The sequence below is a fragment of the Fusarium proliferatum genome (assembly GCF_900067095.1).
Source record: "Fusarium proliferatum ET1 genome assembly, contig: FPRO_scaffold010, whole genome shotgun sequence".
Classification (NCBI taxonomy): Eukaryota; Fungi; Ascomycota; class Sordariomycetes; order Hypocreales; family Nectriaceae; genus Fusarium; species Fusarium proliferatum.
In genome coordinates, this window is record NW_022194799.1 from 438731 (window position 1) to 457082 (window position 18352).

Consider the following 18352-nt stretch of genomic DNA (forward strand, 5'->3'; position numbering starts at 1 on the left):
CGTCAGTCCGTCGAGGACCAGGGAGAGGAGAAGGTTGCTGGGAACCCCTTCGGGCTTCAGGAAGATCAGGAAGACCCCCGAAGAGGTTGCGAAAATTGTTTCGAAGTCGGCGTTTTTTTGCGTTGGCATCTTCCAAGGTGGAGGGAGTGATGCTGGAAAGAATACACTGAAGGTCTTCGTGGCTATGCAAGTCGCTTGCGTCGAACCACGTGAGCACACCATAGAGAGCTTGCCCCTCTTTCTTATATTTATCTCAGATGGCGACACATTCTTCTCTGTTTCGGGCAGTAAATTTTGTACCAGGAGAAGGATCAGGTGCACCTCCGATAGAAGCCCTGCCGAGAGATCTTCTGTCGGACTGGTGAATGCCTGAGACAGTGCCGGTTGGGGTGATTGGAGACCATCGACCGTTCCTGTAAGTTACAATCCCACGCTCCTGTACCTGACTTGTCAGCCAATCGGTGAGAGCATCTTGCTCGTTGTGAATGCTGTCGGCCACGCTGTGTCACCAAGACGCACCCCCAAGATGCCTTTGAGGGAACTACCATGACATTTACACAAACTGTGCTGAATATCCTGGACCGAGTTGTTAAGGGAGATTTCCGCGGACTTGCCAGCCTTGTTCACGAGTTGATGAAGGTTGTGCAGTAGAACCAGGGTCAGGCAACGAATGAAAGGTATGCAAGGAGGAGCGGGAGATGTGGCGCCCTCAAGTTCCCCCGGAGGCTAGTCGTGTGTTCAAGTAAAGATCATCATAATATATCCTCAAGTTATCCTAAGACTTGTCATGAGTTTACAAAGATTTAGGATAGTCTACCCTGAACTTAGATGACGGCGCCACGATAATTGTGCCTCTCTCCGGGTTCAACTGATCAAGCCATTTGTTCACCTTGTAAATGCTGCCCTGTTGCTCGTCTTCCTAAGACTCTGATAGGTATCCCCGGGCTTCCTCATCACAGTCGTTGAGAACTGACTTTTAAAAAGCCTTCTCACTCTCACACGACAAAGATTCGTCGTCGAATGGTCCACCTGACAGAGCTGCGGCGCGAATAACGGACCACTGGAGCTTGATCACATGCTCAAACAAATTCCTGTGTTCTGGAACTCGTGATCTTTGGGATCGGGCCCTTGATGGAGCAGAATCGAAGCTGCCACCTTTTGGGGGGGTGGGGGGGTCTTGGGGCTATCTCCAGCTGCTAGCAATAGGAGTGCGAGGGTTACGACCAAGGGCGGGAGGACTGCTGTTGTGATGGGGTTTGGCGATCCTTCCCTCTGAAACAGTGCGGCGATTAGAGCTGCCTTAGGGGTCGGGTCGGCGTGCAGGGTGATGTCGAGGGCCTCCCTTCCCGCCGATCCCCAGCACCAAACCCGAGTGCTTAAGGGTTGAAATGACGCTCGAGAACAACTAACAGTCGCCTCGGGACCTGGGCTCAAAGTTGCGGATCGACTGCGGCTGTCACTTCCCTGGGTGGATTCTTGCTTCTCCCGAAGCTTACTTTTGAGCAAGAGGATTGTTTCGTCGCGCTCCCGGGCATCGCTGTTGACGCGTTGTATTGCAGCTAGTAGCTTATTGACTTGATCTCTGTATGGAGGCTCTTGGTCGCATTCTTCAATCGTTTTTTGGTAGTCTTAAACTTTTGGCTCTTGCGCATGAAAGCTCCAAAGGGATTTTCCCTGGTCTTGGCGTTACCCTTGCCGGGCTTAGTCTTCATGAACTGAGCTTTATGGCGGGCGCCTTGGACTTCTGCAAGGAAAGGGTCAGTGGCATTGACCAGTGTCATTGTATTTACTTACTCTTAGTTACTTGAGTTGGGCGCTCAGCAAGGGTAGCTTCTTCGGCGTCTGCAGGAAAAGAGTCAGTGAGATTGTCACCGGTGTCCTTGTATTTACTTACCTTCGTTGAGCTGTCCCCGCCAGATACTGGCATTCGGGTATGCGGCAGCGGCTCTGCCTGCCCACCCCTTTCCCTTGCCACCTTTCGCGATGGTCTGAAGAGACCATCATGGGTTGCAAAGGACGGCGTAGATGTACTCCCAGCTCATTCGCCGATTGCCATCTGTCCCTGCCTTTCCAAGCTGACGGTTATAGCACTTGTCGGTTGACTTGGCAGTCCTCAGGTGGTTGGCCCAGTAGACCCATTCGGCCTTGTCGGCTTCAGACCGGAGGTGGCCCCATTTAGGGTACTCTTTGCGGAACATTTCGTTCCAGAGCTTGTCCAGCGGTCGGTTCTGGTCATCACTCAGCTGGTTCTTGTAAATGAGGTAAGGGGCCGGCAGTGCGTGGGCAGGATCAGGGATCTCACTCATTCTGAGGACTTGCATATGTGAGGAAAGGAGGATTTCAGGAGAGGGGATTTGAAGATGTGATGAAGTCGAGAGGTAATGAAGCCAAGATATGAAGATGTAAGGATGTGTGCTAGGTAGTTAGGGATGAAGGCCTTGTGCGATTCTCCAAAAGGCAAGGATATGCAAAAGGGAAGGGGGTGTTCTGTATAGTCGAATACGACAAGGACTCGGAGAAGGGACGACTGCTGAAGTACGACTACCCTTCCTTCGGTTCGTACACAGCTGAGTGTCTGTCTCGGTCATGTCGATGAAGTGGGTGAGAAAATGAAAGGGTACTAGGGACAATATATAAGTGGCGATTCTGTCGTTTGTTTGGCTTCTTCCATGATTACTATTGATCTTGTTAGTTTCAGGTCGTAATATACAGCAAAACACTTCTGGAAGAACAAGGACAACTTGCTAGGTTCTCAATGAGCCGTCGTTGGATATATATATATATATATATATATAGATACATATATGTGCTTTCACCGAGCTGCTGCTGCCTCTATACGTTGACAAGAGGGCATTGCGCTGGATGTATATGAGTGAGTGTCGAGATGAGGATGCTGGGGTAAGATGCCGGATGAAAGCGGTGTTGGGCGGGAGGAACGGAGGTTCTTACAGTCGAGAATATCAGGCAGCAAGACAACCGTATCTTTTGGATTCCTTTCGCTTCGCTTTGTTCATCTGGGATTGATAGGCGACAGATCTTGTGTTTGAGTCGTTTGTGCACACAAAACGCCTGGGTGTTTGCGTCGTGGATTACTTCGCGACTGTCTTTGCCACCGGCCAAACAACTTGGAATCAAAGTGAAATTGATACTGCTCGAATCAGATGAGGCTTTCCAAGAGCTCAGTTTCGGGTCACGGCGGAAGGAGACTGCTCGGAGGAGCTTGCAGCGCTTTTTGCAGTTCGGAGTCGGGGAAACTTGGTCGCGGTGCTTCCGGGCGCTGGTCGGGTTTGCTGCGGCGGCGTGCTTGGCAAGTGATCAAGATGTGGGGAGGTCTGGCAGCATGTCGAAGTTCAGGTTATTCGGGGGAATGTGAAGCAGACGCTGGTCGGTAAAATGAAGTGCGCCAGACTCGCGAAGCTATTTATGAGTGATTGCTCCTTGCACGGAAATCTCACCATGTGTTGGTTGAATAACGCTGCGCTGCGTTCTGTTGGAGCTGGTGCGAAGGAAAAGCGAAAGCTAAGGTGCGGCGGAGAAGCTCTCTTGAGACCTTTGGCGCAGAACAGTGCAATGGTGTGTGCAGAGGATTAAGTGGGGCAGAGCCATCTGCACACCTCCACTGGAATCAGGGGACCTGGGTACTTCGATGCGAAGGAAAAGCCTGTAAGTGGCCAACCTGCAGTCAGAGTCCCTCTGTTGTCTACACATATTTTGCTGTGGTCAAAAATGCTCTGGATTAGAAGGCTTGTCAATAAAGTCATTGCGAAGGCCGAAAGTGCAAGCATTGGTTGTTGATGTCCATGTCTGGGTTTAAGGGCTGCCGGAATTGGACCCTCTCTCAAGGCGGGCATTCTGCCAGTTGGGCCCTGTAGCCTGACTTCTCCTGCGATGAATGGGTCTTGGGACGCTTGCTCCTCCGAAAAACAGCAGTCGTGCTACAGGGCATCAGTGGGTACCAACCACTGGAACTCTGCTGTCCAGCACGCCAAGTTCTCCATAATTCTCGCTTCCGTCCCTTCCCGTCGATTAATGAGAAAGGTAATATCACTGAAGGTATCCACAGATACTATGGCACCTTGAAGGATGCTGATATCGATATTGCACCTCTGCTGCTGGGCGGAATCAAAATGAGCCGCGCTGATTATATTATCGATCGCGTGACAATCTTAGTAGGTCAGCACCAAGCTTAACTCGTACCCCATACTGCGTATTCCGTATGACCCCACCATCAGCAATCATGACTCCGCGCTAAACCTGTTCAGGTGCCTTGGAGCGCCGGGCATCTTTGCTTCCTTCAGCTTCATGGTATATAACCAGGAGAGACGCGACAACATGCGACTTCTCGAGATTATGAAAGACTCATACCATGAGTGCGAACAACAGTTTTGGCCCGCAGAGAGCGGGTGTTTTCGACTTCACGATCCTTTTTGAGCAAAGTATTTTGTCTCTTCTCCCGACTGGTCTGTTCATCTTGCTTGTGCCGTTAAGACTCTACGTACTTTGGAACGATGAGAGGGCCACCAAATCTAAACCTTTGCTATGGGCAAAAATGGTAAGCAACCAGTTCCTTTTACTTCATGTGCTAACGAATCAGACCCTGATTGCCATTTATGCCTGCCTCCAAACCGCTTTGCTTGTCCTCTGGTGCCGACAAAACTCAACAAAAACAGCAATCGCCGAGCCCGTCCTTGGATTGATTGAATCATTTGCGCTTGCCGCTCTGTCGTTTGTTGAACACCGAAACTCCAGGAAACCATCCAAGTTGATCGGAGCATTTCTCGTCATAACCATCATCCTCGACATTGCCCTCGTCCGAACTTTTTGGATACGATCGATGCACAGTATTGCAAGTGTTTTCACTGCCTCGTTTGTGATCAAGACGATCCTCTTGATCTTGGAAGAAACGCCGAAATCGCCACTCAGTGACAAGGAAAAGATACAAGAGACAGCATCTGGAGTGGTCAATAGGAGCTTCTTCTGGTGGTTGAATGGACTCTTCCTGCAAGGCCATCGCACTATTCTCGAGACCGAAGACTTACAGGCGATAGACTCAAAGTTCGACACAGACCATGTATCCACGCCGCTGGAGAAACAATGGGAACGAGGTAGGCCACGACTCTCCAATCTATGGCGAACCTTATTACTGTAGATGTCTAACAGTTGCAGCCCGCAATAGTGGCCAGCCCAGTCTCTTGAAATCCACCTTCCTCGCTTACAAATGGCAATTCGCTGCCGGCATCATCCCTCGACTCCTTCACAGCGGCTTCAACTTTGCGCAACCCTTCCTCATCCAATCCGTCATCGTGCTCGTCAGCAAAAAGGAAATGTCGGTGCAAACTTCCAGTGGGCTCATCGGAGCAACAGTCCTCATCTACCTTGGCCTTGCCATTTCTGGTGCCTGGCACAAACACATGTCTTACCAGCTGGTGACTATGTACAGAGGTGGACTTGTGTCCTTGATTTTCAAGAAGACGCTCAAACTCAAGACAACTTCCATCAAAGACTCTGCACCTGTTACACTCATGACTGCGGACGTGGAGACGATTGTTGCTGCTGGAGCCTCGGTCCATGATATGTGGGCAAACATGCTGGAGCTTCCTGTGGGAATTTATCTGCTTTATCGTCAAGTTGGCAAGCCTAGCTTGCTTGTGCTGGTCCCGACCGTCAGTGAGTACTCCATCCCTCGTTTGACCAAGCTAACCGTCAAGTCACAACGATTGTCAGTGGCGTCATCTCTCCAGCCATGGAACCAGCGACAGTGAAGTGGAATGAAGCTGTTCAAAAGCGAGTTGGTGAAACATCAAGCATGCTCAATCAGATGAAAGGCATCAAAATGATGGGCTGGACAGATTTCTTTCTCAAAATGGTCCAGGGCCTCAGAGTCCATGAGCTCAAAGTGTCTGCCAAGTTCCGATGGTTGCTTGTCTACTTCAATGCTCTCGGTAAGTTGCTTCATAATTGACTTACATCGCTAACTATCCAGCCATGATATCTGCCCAGCTGACTCCAGTGGTTGTCATCATGTCTGCAATTTACTGGACCAAAGCAGATGGAGGCCTAAGTGTCGCAGAAGCGTTCACATCACTGTCCCTGATTTCTGTTGTGACTCAGCCCCTTGTCATGATTCTCGTCTCTTTGATGCAGATCGCAGGTGTTGTCGGGGGAAGTGGCAGGATTCAAGCTTTTCTGCTCCTGGATGAGCAGCTTGCTGCCAAGGAGGCTGTCGATGTTGATGCCGTCACTATACAGAACGTCAGCGTTCAGACACCCGACGGAAATTCTTTGCTCACCAATATCAACCTCCAAATCTCGCCCGGGACACTAAACATGCTCGTAGGCAGAGTGGGCTGCGGAAAGTCATCACTCTTGAGAACGATCATCGGTGAACTTATACCATCGGAGGGGACGGTCAAGACCCAGGACTCTCTTGCGTATTGCGACCAGGTACCATGGCTCCGCAACACCACAATTCGAGAAAACGTCGTTGGGCTTTCGCCGATGGACGACAAGTGGCTGTCGACAGTCCTTCATGCTTGCGCTTTGGAAGAGGATCTCCATCAACTGCCCCAAGGCCAAGAGACAATTGTTGGTTCTGGTGGAGTGGCGTTGAGTGGAGGCCAAAAGCAGCGGGTTGCTCTTGCACGAGCTGTGTACTCGCGAAAGAAGCTCATCATACTTGATGATGTCTTTAGCAGCCTTGATAAAACGACTGCTGATGCAGTGTTCCATCGCCTTCTGGTAGCTGAAGGGCTGCTTCGGTCAAGCACCGTTGTGTTGGTAACCAGTAACGGTATGATCTCTCCCGATTTGAAGCTTTTCTAACAGTTTAGTTCACTATTTGCCATTCGCGGACTTTGTTTCCGTAATTGAAGAAGGCCGAATCACTCGCAACCAAGTTCAATACTCTCAACTTGAAGCCACCGAAACTCTAAACACTATCGCACCAATCGAAACTCAGCAGCTTGTACAGAAAGATATAGTCAAGCTTCCTCCGAAGAGGGAAATCGACTTAGCTCGGAAGACTGGGGATACAGATTGCTACAAGATATATGTCAAGTCAATGGGCTGGAAAGTGATTAGCATCATCTTTCCAACTTCAGTAATTGGCGCCGTTCTTGAAGCCATGCCTCGTGAGTATTGTGCGCGCCACTCCGACGAAGCTAACGATGTAGAAATCTGGTTACGAATTTGGACGGAGAAAGGTGAGGGCTCGAAGGATGCTCACTATGCTGGAGGTTATATAGGGCTAGTCGTTGCTTCAATGGCCCTGGCACTTTTGAACATTGAGTAAGTGAATCACCTAAAAAGGTGCCTTGCTGACTTTTAGTTACTTTCTCATTGTCGGCGTCGAAAAATCATCAATCAATCTCCATGAGCAGCTTTTGAACTCTGTTTGCAGGTACGTACGCCGTCTTGTATTGGACTCGTCAGTCATGGAGGTGTCCGTATTTAACTTGGTTCGGCAGGGCCCCATTACATTTCTTTACATCAACAGAAAGTGGTAGCATTCTGAACCGGTAGGTCAAGACCCGCTTCCCTAGTCTTTACTGATCTTTGTAGATTCAGCCAGGACATGACACTCATCGATATGTCTCTCCCGCTAGCGTTCTACCTTACACTCGATTGTAAGTGCTTCCCCACTGCGAGACTCTGCTAACCCTCCTAGTGACGTTGAGGTGTCTTGTTCAGGTTGGTGTGGTGGCCTCCGGAGCGAGTTACTTTGGCGCGTTTCTCCCTGTTTCATTCTTGGCTCTGTATCTCATCCAAAAGTACTACCTGCGCACATCTCGACAAATGCGACTCCTGGACCTGGAAGCCAAAACACCGCTCTACACACAATTCACAGAGATTACAGCTGGGCTAGCAACTATTCGCTCATTCGGGTGGACAAACGACTTTCTCGCTGAAAGCTTCCGCATGCTGAACACCTCGCAAAAGCCCTTCTACCTAATGTTTTGTATTCAGCGATGGTTGGAACTAGTACTCGATCTCTTCGTTGCCGGGATGGCCATCGTGCTGGTTACGATTGCCCTGCGGATTCCTGGCACCACTAGTGAGGGCGCGATTGGGCTCGCCATGGTGAACCTTCTGGGGCTCAATATGACACTAACAACGGTGATTGATCAATGGACGACTCTCGAGACTTCACTCGGAGCTATTGCCCGGCTGAAGTCTTTCATCAGCGATACCCCAAATGAGAACAAGTCGGGTGAAACTGAAGTCCCAGACGACTGGCCTGGCGGTAGAATCGTGTTTGATGGAGTGACTGCATCATACAGGTATGTGACAGCCTGCTCTTGGGATTCCGCTAACAGTCTAGTGGCGATTCTCAACCTGTTCTCCGCGATGTTTCGCTTGCGATTGAAGCCGGGCAAAAGGTCTGCGTGTGTGGCCGTACTGGAAGGTAATGTCCAACCCCAATTGATGATCCGATGAGCTAGCTGACATCTCAGTGGCAAATCATCATTTATGCTCTCAATTCTACGGTTACTCGAGCTACAATCAGGAAGCATCCAGATCGACGACAAAGACCTCGCATCAATACCGCGTCAACATATCCGATCCCAGATAACGACAATCCCTCAAGATCCCGTGAATCTATCAGGCACAGTACGACAGAATCTTGACCCTGAAGCACTCATCCAAGCGGATGAAATGCTTATTGACGCTCTGAAAAAGACTACCCTATGGGCAACCATTGACACTCGCGGTGGACTCGATGCTGATCTCAGCGAACTTGGCTTTTCCGTCGGCCAGTGCCAATTGTTTTGTCTCGCACGAGCCTTACTCTCACACTCAAAGATCGTGCTACTTGATGAACCAACCAGCAGTGTTGATAACGCTACCGACAAAGACGTACGGCACATCATTCGAGAGGTCATGCAAGGACGAACAGTGATTGAAGTCACGCATCGTCTCGATTACGTGACAGACTTTGATCTTGCCGTTGTCATGAAGGATGGGCGAGTCATCGAGACTGGCGATCCAAAGAAGTTACTTGCCCAAGACTCAGCTTTGTAGACACTGCGAGGATGACACCAATCTACTCACATGCATATCAATATTTATATGTAATCTCATCTCATCTATTGTACATTAAATCTATTATACTTTTGTCTATCCTTACTCCAATCTAATCGCTCTTTGAGGGCCACTTTATCCTTCGCTCTGCCCTCACATACAGGTTGTTTGGTCGAATTAGTTGAAACATTGGATCATACTCAACAGGTCCATCTTGTGCAAGACTGAACTTGTATCGATACACCAACTTGGGCAGGAAAACCTTGACTTCTTGGAGAGCAAAGTTGAAACCAACGCACATACGAGGTCCAGTGGCGAAAGGAATGTATGAAGCGTTGGGGCGGTTCTTGACACGCTCAGTGTCCCATCGATCGGGATCAAACAGAGCTGGGTTGTCCCAAATCTTGGTGTTATTGTGAATGTGGTGAAGGGCGGGAATGACGATAGAGTCCTTGGGAAGCTTATATCCACCAGGGAGGATCATGTCGACGGATGCTGTTCGTGCAGGTTGGTATGAAGGGTTGTGTCGTCGTTGTGTCTCTTTGATGTATTTGTCAAGGAAGGTAAGTTTGTTGGTCAGGTCGGCAGTGATTTGGGTGTTCTCATCGAAGCCATTGTCGACCATCTCTTGGAGGAGTCTCTCTTGCATGCCGGGGTAGGCAACAAGGCCATACAGCAGCCATGACAGAAGAGAACTAGTCGTTGTGAAACCGGCACCAGTGGCGACAACAAGGGGCTCCATAATGCGCTCACGAGGAAGCTTGTTGCCCTTGCTATCGCTAGCACGAAGGACGTAATCGACCATATTCTCGGCTTGAACGGCAGCATCTTGCAATTCCAAGTCGCCCTCACCCTTGGAAGCGTTCTCGACAGACTCCTTCATCATCAGCTCCATGTGAGCACGAGCGTCACGAAGACGTTGGGGGTCACCGAATGGGAGGTTCTTGTACCAGCTGCCCATGGAGGTAATTTTCTTGTTGAGTTCCAGAGATTGCGCAATTCTCATCACCATCGCATGAGGTCGTGCATCAGGAGAGGTAAAGTGTTGGAAGTCCATGCCGAGCACCAACTTGCCGACAGCCTGGGATCCAAGCTTCAACATGTAGGGATACACATTCCAAGCCTCGTCACGCTCATCGAGTTCGTCAAAGACCTTGAACGCATCCTCAACAGTCTTTTGCATGGTAGGGGCATAGTGTCGCACAGCCTTGGGACCAAGAGCAGGAGGCAGAAACTTGTGTACCTCTTTCCACTCTTCTGTATCAGTGTCACCAAGGAAAACACCAGCCTCCTTGTTCTTGATGGGAAACAGAGGGTGGCCTTCGATGATGCGCTTTGAGAAAAAGTCTGTCTCGCCGAAAACAATATTGGCCAGCTTGGGATCATTTGTGTGATAAATGGTGCTGCCCATGTTGGTGGTCTTGAAGAGAGGGCCATACTTGTCGAATAACCGTTGGTGGTTACCGAGATGGTCAGGGTAGACTTCGAAATAGTTGCCTACAAGAGGCAGACCTTTTGGACCTGGAATCTCACGGACAGCTTTTCCATCGATGGTGATGGAAATGTCATCAGCGGCGAGGACGTCTGCAACAGTCGTCAAAGCATCAGACTCGGTGACAAAGCCAATGCCTAAAAATTAGCGACGTCACTTTGGTCGGTGAATCGACTTACCTGATGGATCAACAATTGCAAAATGCGACGCCACCAAATGTTGAAGACCTTGCTCATCTAATGACGTAGGGATCTCAATTTCTTGGGCAGTGGAAGGGTCTTCACCCATAAGATGGAAGCGTTTAGTAGCCATGATGAATGCTGAGAATTGTCTAACAAATGACAGGCTGCTACGGAGTGTCTGTCTATATAGACCACCGACGTTAAATGAGCCGAGGCTCAGAGCCTCAATCTCGAGTGGATCTCCAAACCTTGCAATCTGTCGGTAGATATGGATGGATATGGATATGGATAGGGGTGAAGATTTTGACGCATGGACGGGATGATTCGGTGGCGCATAAAATCTCCGCTGTACGCCGGTGAGTACTTAAGTTTCGGTGTGGCTTGCACTATTGGACGGGTATCGATGATTTGACTAAATTAGCTTATTCGTATGGAAATAACGCATTTGAGTCATGGCAGCTTTTATTGGTACAGATCCTGGCAGCTTATCATGTCTTTTGGCACACTCAAGCATGAAGAACAAATCCGACGGCATTTACGGATCCATTGACACCGAATTCCGTGCCTCGGTCAATGCAACCTTGTATCCATGTTTGATCGGGTTTATATCCTTTCAAAGTTGGTGAAATCATGAAACGGAGCAAGCACGGTCTCTCGGCCGTTCCGGACCCACAGTCGGCCGAGAAAAGACCTTGGAGCCTCGGCTTGACCAGATGAGGAAATTACCTGGCCAATCCTCGAGGTGGTATTTGATTGCCTTCATATAACGCGCCTGCGCTCCGTAATTGTTTTTCTGTACGGTTAGAGAAAATGGCTTCGTTTACTGCTAAGGAAGTGGCTGCTCACAGCACTCGTGATGATTGTTGGACAATCATTAACGGAAAAGGTATGTCTTTTTTGGTTTTGGCGGTGAGATCTTTCTGACGGTTTAGTCTATGATGTTACGAAATATATTGAGGATCATCCTGGTGGTGCGGATGTTCTAATCGAAGTCGCTGGAAAGGATTCGACGGTGGAGTTTGACAATGCAGGTCATTCTGAAGATGCGTTTGAGATTATGGAGGAGTATCTCATTGGGACATACAGTGGTGCACCTGTACGAGGCGCGCCTAAAGCTGTGACGCTCAAAAAGGCAACGCCAAAGGCTGTTGCTGGGAACAGCTTTACTTCAACGGCACTCACAGCTACAGCTGCTATTTCTGTTGGCGCTGTTGCACTTCAAGCATACCGATTGAACACCGAGATGCTAAACTCACTACCCAAGCTGAAGACCAGCAGCTCAGGACCTGGATTTCTAGAAGGATTCTTGATTGCTTCAGCGCTCTTCACCGTCGCTGGTACAATCACCGCCAAGAAACTCTCCAAGCATCTTCACTTTGAAGAGGGAGGCTTCATGAGTTACGCTCCTCACAAGAAAATGCCAAAGGTTACAAAAGTCAACCCACTAATCCAACGAGGCTGGCTCGACCCAACAACATACCACGCCCTCCCTCTAGCCGAGAAGGAATTAATCGCCCCCAACGTCTACCGTCTTGTCTTCAGCCTCCCAACACCCACAACAGTCCTCGGTCTCCCAACAGGCCAGCATCTCGCCATCAAGGCAGAGATCGACGGCAAGATCGTCAACCGCTCATACACCCCCATCTCCAACAACAACGATCTCGGCAGACTCGAGCTCGTCATTAAGTGCTACCCCGACGGTCTCTTGACAGGAAAATACCTCGCCAACCTCTCCCTCGGCGATGAGGTTTCCTTCCGCGGTCCCAAGGGCGCAATGCGCTATAAGAACGGTCTCTGCAAACGAATAGGCATGCTCGCCGGCGGAACGGGAATAACGCCCATGTTTCAGATAATCCGTGCTATTTGCGAAGACGATCGCGACTTGACACAGGTTAGCCTCATTTACGCGAACCGCTCAGAACAAGATATTCTTCTGCGCGACGAACTCGAAACTTTTGCGCGTCGGTACCCACAGAATTTCCGGCTGTACTACGTTGTAGAAAAGGCGCCGGAAAATTGGGCTTACGGCACGGGATACGCTACACAGGAGCTTATGGAGGAAAAGTTCCCCGCGCCAGGCGCAGAGTCCAAGATCATGCTGTGTGGACCGCCGGGGATGGTAAAGGCGGCAAAGACGTCGCTTGGCAACCTTGGCTTTGAGCAGCCCGGGGCTTCTGCCAAGATGAGTGATCACATCTTTTGCTTCTAGACTCTTTTAGATACTTTAATGACACTGCATATTATCCGTATCCGCACACCCCACGTCGTGGGATCGGCACCCTTGAAACCTTGTCTTATGCTTATGAGCTTATTTTTGTGTGCCGCACCAACGGGCGTAAATCTCACGACCTGCCGTTTTGAGTAACTCACTGCATATTCCGTGTCGCCAGGATTAAATGTCGACATCGATCTGCGCCTCATTTTCGTTGTTATAAGTTGCACGTAATTCTCATGTTTAGTTTGTGCAGCAGCAATGGCGGACCGGAAAGAACCCCAGGCCTTTGATGGCTTGAGACACAATGACATCAGTGATGAAAGGCCTGATAATGGGAGTACCATTGACGCGCAGAACTTTGCGTACAGTGAGGATCGAAAGATTGGTATCACCGGTGCTGTCTTTTTGATTCTGAATAAGATGATTGGGACAGGAAGTAAGTTTTCCATCTTATGAAGTGACCACGCTGACCTTTAGTCTTTTCAACGCCGTCGAGTATCTTTGCAGCTACTGGCTCCGTCGGCATTTCCCTCATGCTCTGGGTGATAGGCGGCTTCCTCACCTTCTGCGGCCTAAGCGTCTTTCTCGAATTCGGCCTGGCCATTCCACGATCTGGCGGCGAAAAGAATTATCTCGAGCGCGTTTATCGCCGTCCTCGATATCTGGCGACCTGCGTTCTCGCATCGCAGATGATTCTTCTCGGCTTTTCCTCTGGCAACTCACTTGCTTTCGGACGCTATATCCTCTTTGCGTCTGGACGAGAAACACCCGATGGATGGGAAGCCCGCGGCATCGCAGTGACGTGCGTGACCTTTGCCGTCTTGATGCACAGTGTAACCCCAAAGTGGGGTATTCGTCTCTTCAACGTCCTTGGCGTCTTCAAAGTCGTCATTCTTCTCTTCATCGTCTTTTCAGGCTTTGCCGCCCTCGCAGGTCATCGCCGCGTGCCCAACCCTCACAACTTCGATAACGCGTTCACAATCGAAGATGGAGACGGCTACGGTGGCGGCGGCGCATACGCTTACTCCAACGCCCTTCTGAATATCATCTACAGCTACAAAGGCTGGGAAAACGCAAACTACGTGGTAAGCGAACTCAAGCACCCCAAGAAAACCCTCGCCATCGCAGCGCCTATAGCCATCGGCGGCGTAACGATTCTATACGTCCTCGCCAACGTAGCGTACTTTGCAGCGATTCCGAAATCAGACCTCGCCAAGTCCGAAGTCATCGTTGCAGGTCTCTTTTTCCGAAACATCTTTGGTGAGAGCGCAGCGGCGAGGAGTCTTCCTGCTTTTGTGGCGTTGAGTAATCTTGGGAATGTGCTTGCTGTTTCGTTTGCGCATGCGAGGTTGAATCAGGAGTTGGCTAAGGAGGGGATGCTGCCATTTAGTCGATTCTGGGCGTCTAACAAGCCATTTAATGCACCGGCTTCTGCGGTAAGTTATGTTTCTGTTTGTGAGGGTTAGGCTGACGATTTAGCTTTTTCTTCATTGGATTGTTACGGTTGTTGTGCTTCTTGCTCCGCCTGCTGGACCAGCTTATAACTTTATCATCAACCTGTAAGTTATTCTTCCTTTACGCCCCATATACAAGGCTAACAAGTCAGGTACACATACCCCGGCTCCTGGATCAATGGCTTCGTCACCGCAGGCTTGATATATCTACACTACAAGAAACCCGAGAACTGGACATCACCTTGGCACACATATCTCCCCATATCCATAATCTACCTCCTCGCCAACATCTTCCTCGCCTTGGTGCCTTTTATCCCACCCGACGGTGACTGGAACGCCGATGGATACCCATACTACGTGTTCCCTGTCGTTGGTGTTGGTGTTTTGATCCTTGGTGGTGTCTACTGGAGCTTCTGGACAAAGATACTTCCCAGGATTGGAGGATACAAGGTTGTTGCGGATAGAACGTTTGATGACTCTGGTGTTGAGACGGTGAGGTACCGAAAGATTCCTGTCAAGCGGGATTAGGGAATCTGACTTGGGATGTTTTGAGGGGGTCATGCGTGTTTTTGAGGCTGGGGTCTCGACAACTTTAGGCTACGGGGCATCACCATCTGCGTCATGTATAACCTGAAGCATGCTATGCTCGACTAGATTTGAAATTGCTTAATCCTATATCATATTTTTATCAGTTTCAAAACAATGATGAAAGAGTTTTTAAACAATATAAAAGTGCCAAAGTTACACGTTTTGCTCCTTAATTGGAGTGGTCCATGACTCACCCTATACAGACCCACAATCATCCGGCAAAGTCATTGATCTGCGTAGAGTATAAGCTCTAAGCCAAGGACAGGTCTCAAGTACAAATAAAGAACTGTAACCGCATTGCTTTCCAAATCCAAATCTCTCCATAAGAATCACAAACATGTCGCCAGTCACAATCCATCTCCGGTCTGAGACAAAGCCGCTAGAGCGTCGTTCTCCAGGTAGGAACCTTTGAACAACTCTGACAATCCCTTCATCTAACAAACAAGTGTCGCCTTCGACTGCCAAGGCTTTGCTCGACGCTGGCTACGTAGTTAGAGTGGAAGAGTCTCCGGACCGTATCTACAAGATCGATGAGTTCAGAGCTGTCGGAGCTGAGATTGTGCCTACTGGCTCTTGGGTCAATGCACCCAAGGGCGACATTATCCTTGGATTGAAGGAGATTGAAGCTGATGGAAGTATGTTCACCAATGTACAACGCTAGTCTTTCTTACTGATCGTGTCCAGCACCGTTGCCGCATACCTACATTCATTTTGCTCACGTATACAAAAAGCAAACTGGTTGGGCCACTGAGCTGTCTCGCTTCTCAAACGCAGGTGGCTTGCTGTATGACTTGGAGTTCCTCACAGATAAAGACGGAAGACGAGTAGCTGCATTCGGATACTGGGCTGGGTTTGCCGGGACTGCGCTGGCACTCTTATCCTGGGCTCATCAACTGCTCAACCCCGGCGTACCCAAGGACCGGTTCCCGTCGTCGACTCTGCCTCTGCTTTGACTGAACTTGTCAAGGGCAAGGTCGACGCTGCACGTTCCGCTAACGATGGTGCGCATCATCGACTGGTTGCTATTGGTGCCCTGGGCCGCTGCGGCAAAGGTGCCATCGTAGCAGCTGAGGCTTTCGGTGTCACTGACATTCTAAAATGGGAAATCGCTGAAACGAGAAAAGGTGGCCCATTTCCTGAGGTTGCGTCGTCTGACATCTTTGTGAACTGCGTATACCTAGGCTCCAACAAAACCCCGCCATTCACAACTTTCAAAGCTCTCTCAGCACCTGACAGACGACTCCGGGTCATCTGCGACGCCAGCTGCGACCCCAATAGCGAGAACAATCCCATTCCAGTATACTCCAGCTACAGTTCGTTCGAGAAACCCACTGTTCGTGCTTCTGAGCACATCGATGGCCCTGAGCTGCGCATCATCGCCATCGATCATCTTCCTACCATGGTTGCGCGTGAGTCGAGCGATGAGTATTCCTCACTGCTTCCGCCAAGTCTGTTAACTCTAGGCCGTCGGGATACTGAAGGGGTTTGGCAGCGAGCGGAACGGATCTTTCATGAGAAGGTTGCAGAACTGTCCTAAGTCTTTGTATACTCTTTCTCAGTTCACATCCAGACTCGGGACTACTGGTACTCAGTGGGGTTTTCTAGAGACAATACTGTATAATCCATAACTAGCATCACCTCCACCTAACTAACTGTAACTAAAAGTACATTACATATCCTTGTAGGTAATTTCATCACTCAAGCCCGTTTCTTGCCTTGGAGAAAGACATGCAAGAGAATATATGATACAGCTCCAGTGAAGCACAGCCCGCTGATGACTCCAAATCCCTTGAGGTACTTTGGCTTCTCCGATGCTGGGAACAAGTAGGCGCCATAGATCTGCGCCAGGTTACCCATTGCATTGACAAACGCCAGAGAAATAGCTCTTGTCTCAGTAGGCATGGAGCCAAAGGTAATTGAGGCGTAAGACAGCGACAGACCATTTGAGGCCCAGAGTGCTGCAGCCATGATGACGAGGAGAGCGTAGCGTGCTTTGAAGTTGTAGACGACGCAGATGATGATGGCGCACAACATGGCGATGCTCATCCAGGCGCACAGTATAACACCTCGCCATTTGCTGTTCTTATCGGCAAAGTAACCTGTGAGAGCAGTGACTACAAATGCGACGCCAAAGATGGGTATGGTCATGTACTGAGCTGCCGTGGATTCATAACCGAGACCTTTAACGAGAGTGGGGTAGAAGTAGGAGAGAGTTGAAGAGCCAACAATTGCCTGAGGAAGTCCACAGTTAGTAAAAGGCTCAGAAACAAGGTGGTCGATGACTTACCATGTAACCAACAACAAAGAGCCAAGTGCGCCAGTTAGTCATGCTGAGTTTGAAGGCCTGCCAATGACCCAGTTTCGATTCGTCTTCAGAGTGAACCTGTTGTCTGTCATGCTGCAGTCTTCGAATGGCAAGATCAATCTCTGCCTGGCTGAACTTGAGCCTCGAAGTGTTGGCTGGGAAGTCAGGAAGAACAAAGTAAGCAATAACTGCGACACCCATAGTGGCAGCCCCTTCAACAACGAACAACCATCTCCAACCAGCCTTGCCGTGTGCGCCATCGAGACCGCTAGTGATAGATCCAGCCAAGAGGCCACCGAATGCACCGGAGAGAATAGCAGCAGAGATATACACGGCGAATCTCTTGCTCTGCTCTTCACTCTTATACCAGGAGGAGAGAAGCAGAAGCACGCCAGGAGCAAATCCAGACTCGAGGACACCCATGAGGATTCTGAAACCGATCATATGCTCGTAGGTGCGCGTGAAAGCCATTGCGATTGTGACGCCGCCCCAGACAAACATGATGCCGGGGAGATATCGACTCGGGCGGGTTCGTGTAAGGATCATGTTGGAGGGAACCTCGAAGACGACGTATCCAACGAAGAAGACCACAAGGACAATGGAATATTTGTTGGAGTCGAGGTTGAGGTCCTTGTCCATTCCGGCAATCCTGGCGTTTCCGACACTTTTGAAGGGTTAAATAGACTCTAGTGTATGTGAAATGGCGTATACTGACTTGGTTCTGTCCATGTATGACATCAGGTACATGAACCACATCATGGGGAGAATGAAGAGGTCGATCTTGCGAACGAGCTTCTTCTCTTCTTCAGTATCGGGTACATATTCGCCATTCGCCATGGAGTCTTCCTTGGGATCGACGATATTGTCATCATGCTCAAACGACTGTTTGTTCTCTACCTTGTCCATTATGTCGGGCAAGGTGTGAGTATTTGACGCGTCTGAAAAAGACTGATGATGAAGAATTGAAGATTGACTGACGGTGGTGACGAAGCAGTTGAAATGGAAGATATGAGTGATACTTAAATAGAATACATGTCACACCTCTCGCTGCACAGTCCACTGTCGTATTGGAGATCGGCATGTTTCGAACGAGAG

General features: G+C 49.6%; 7 protein-coding genes across 7 annotated transcripts; 4 read left to right on the forward strand and 3 right to left on the reverse strand.

Annotated features, from left to right (window-relative positions):
* Positions 1–1559: 1559 nt before the first annotated feature.
* FPRO_11576 (uncharacterized protein) lies at positions 1560–2306 on the reverse strand (the record flags this gene model as incomplete). Its single annotated transcript, XM_031221067.1, has 4 exons — positions 1560–1744; positions 1795–1842; positions 1895–1988; positions 2019–2306. 4 exons carry the CDS (start codon positions 2304–2306, stop codon positions 1560–1562), a joined length of 615 nt encoding a protein of 204 aa, XP_031086663.1.
* A 2060-nt stretch (positions 2307–4366) lies between these two features.
* On the forward strand, positions 4367–9021 carry FPRO_11577 (uncharacterized protein; the record flags this gene model as incomplete). Its single annotated transcript, XM_031221068.1, has 13 exons — positions 4367–4552; positions 4595–5105; positions 5167–5667; positions 5709–5942; positions 5984–6784; positions 6831–7130; positions 7173–7287; positions 7328–7399; positions 7467–7517; positions 7561–7625; positions 7667–8279; positions 8321–8404; positions 8454–9021. 13 exons carry the CDS (start codon positions 4367–4369, stop codon positions 9019–9021), a joined length of 4101 nt encoding a protein of 1366 aa, XP_031086664.1.
* Positions 9022–9133: 112 nt separating this feature from the next.
* FPRO_11578 (putative monooxygenase) lies at positions 9134–10825 on the reverse strand (the record flags this gene model as incomplete). The annotated part of the gene is made up of 2 exons (XM_031221069.1): positions 9134–10650; positions 10693–10825. The coding sequence occupies 2 exons, from the start codon at positions 10823–10825 to the stop codon at positions 9134–9136; spliced, it is 1650 nt and encodes a 549-aa protein (XP_031086665.1).
* A 680-nt stretch (positions 10826–11505) lies between these two features.
* Positions 11506–12904, forward strand: FPRO_11579 (putative NADH cytb-reductase; the record flags this gene model as incomplete). Its single annotated transcript, XM_031221071.1, has 2 exons — positions 11506–11581; positions 11628–12904. 2 exons carry the CDS (start codon positions 11506–11508, stop codon positions 12902–12904), a joined length of 1353 nt encoding a protein of 450 aa, XP_031086666.1.
* Positions 12905–13168: 264 nt separating this feature from the next.
* FPRO_11580 (putative high affinity methionine permease) lies at positions 13169–14892 on the forward strand (the record flags this gene model as incomplete). The annotated part of the gene is made up of 4 exons (XM_031221072.1): positions 13169–13346; positions 13388–14346; positions 14390–14469; positions 14517–14892. The coding sequence occupies 4 exons, from the start codon at positions 13169–13171 to the stop codon at positions 14890–14892; spliced, it is 1593 nt and encodes a 530-aa protein (XP_031086667.1).
* A 397-nt stretch (positions 14893–15289) lies between these two features.
* On the forward strand, positions 15290–16489 carry FPRO_11581 (putative saccharopine dehydrogenase (NAD, L-lysine-forming); the record flags this gene model as incomplete). The annotated part of the gene is made up of 4 exons (XM_031221073.1): positions 15290–15350; positions 15399–15587; positions 15637–15860; positions 15920–16489. 4 exons carry the CDS (start codon positions 15290–15292, stop codon positions 16487–16489), a joined length of 1044 nt encoding a protein of 347 aa, XP_031086668.1.
* Positions 16490–16650: 161 nt separating this feature from the next.
* On the reverse strand, positions 16651–18163 carry FPRO_11582 (uncharacterized protein; the record flags this gene model as incomplete). The annotated part of the gene is made up of 3 exons (XM_031221074.1): positions 16651–17184; positions 17240–17921; positions 17973–18163. The coding sequence occupies 3 exons, from the start codon at positions 18161–18163 to the stop codon at positions 16651–16653; spliced, it is 1407 nt and encodes a 468-aa protein (XP_031086669.1).
* Positions 18164–18352: the final 189 nt, after the last annotated feature.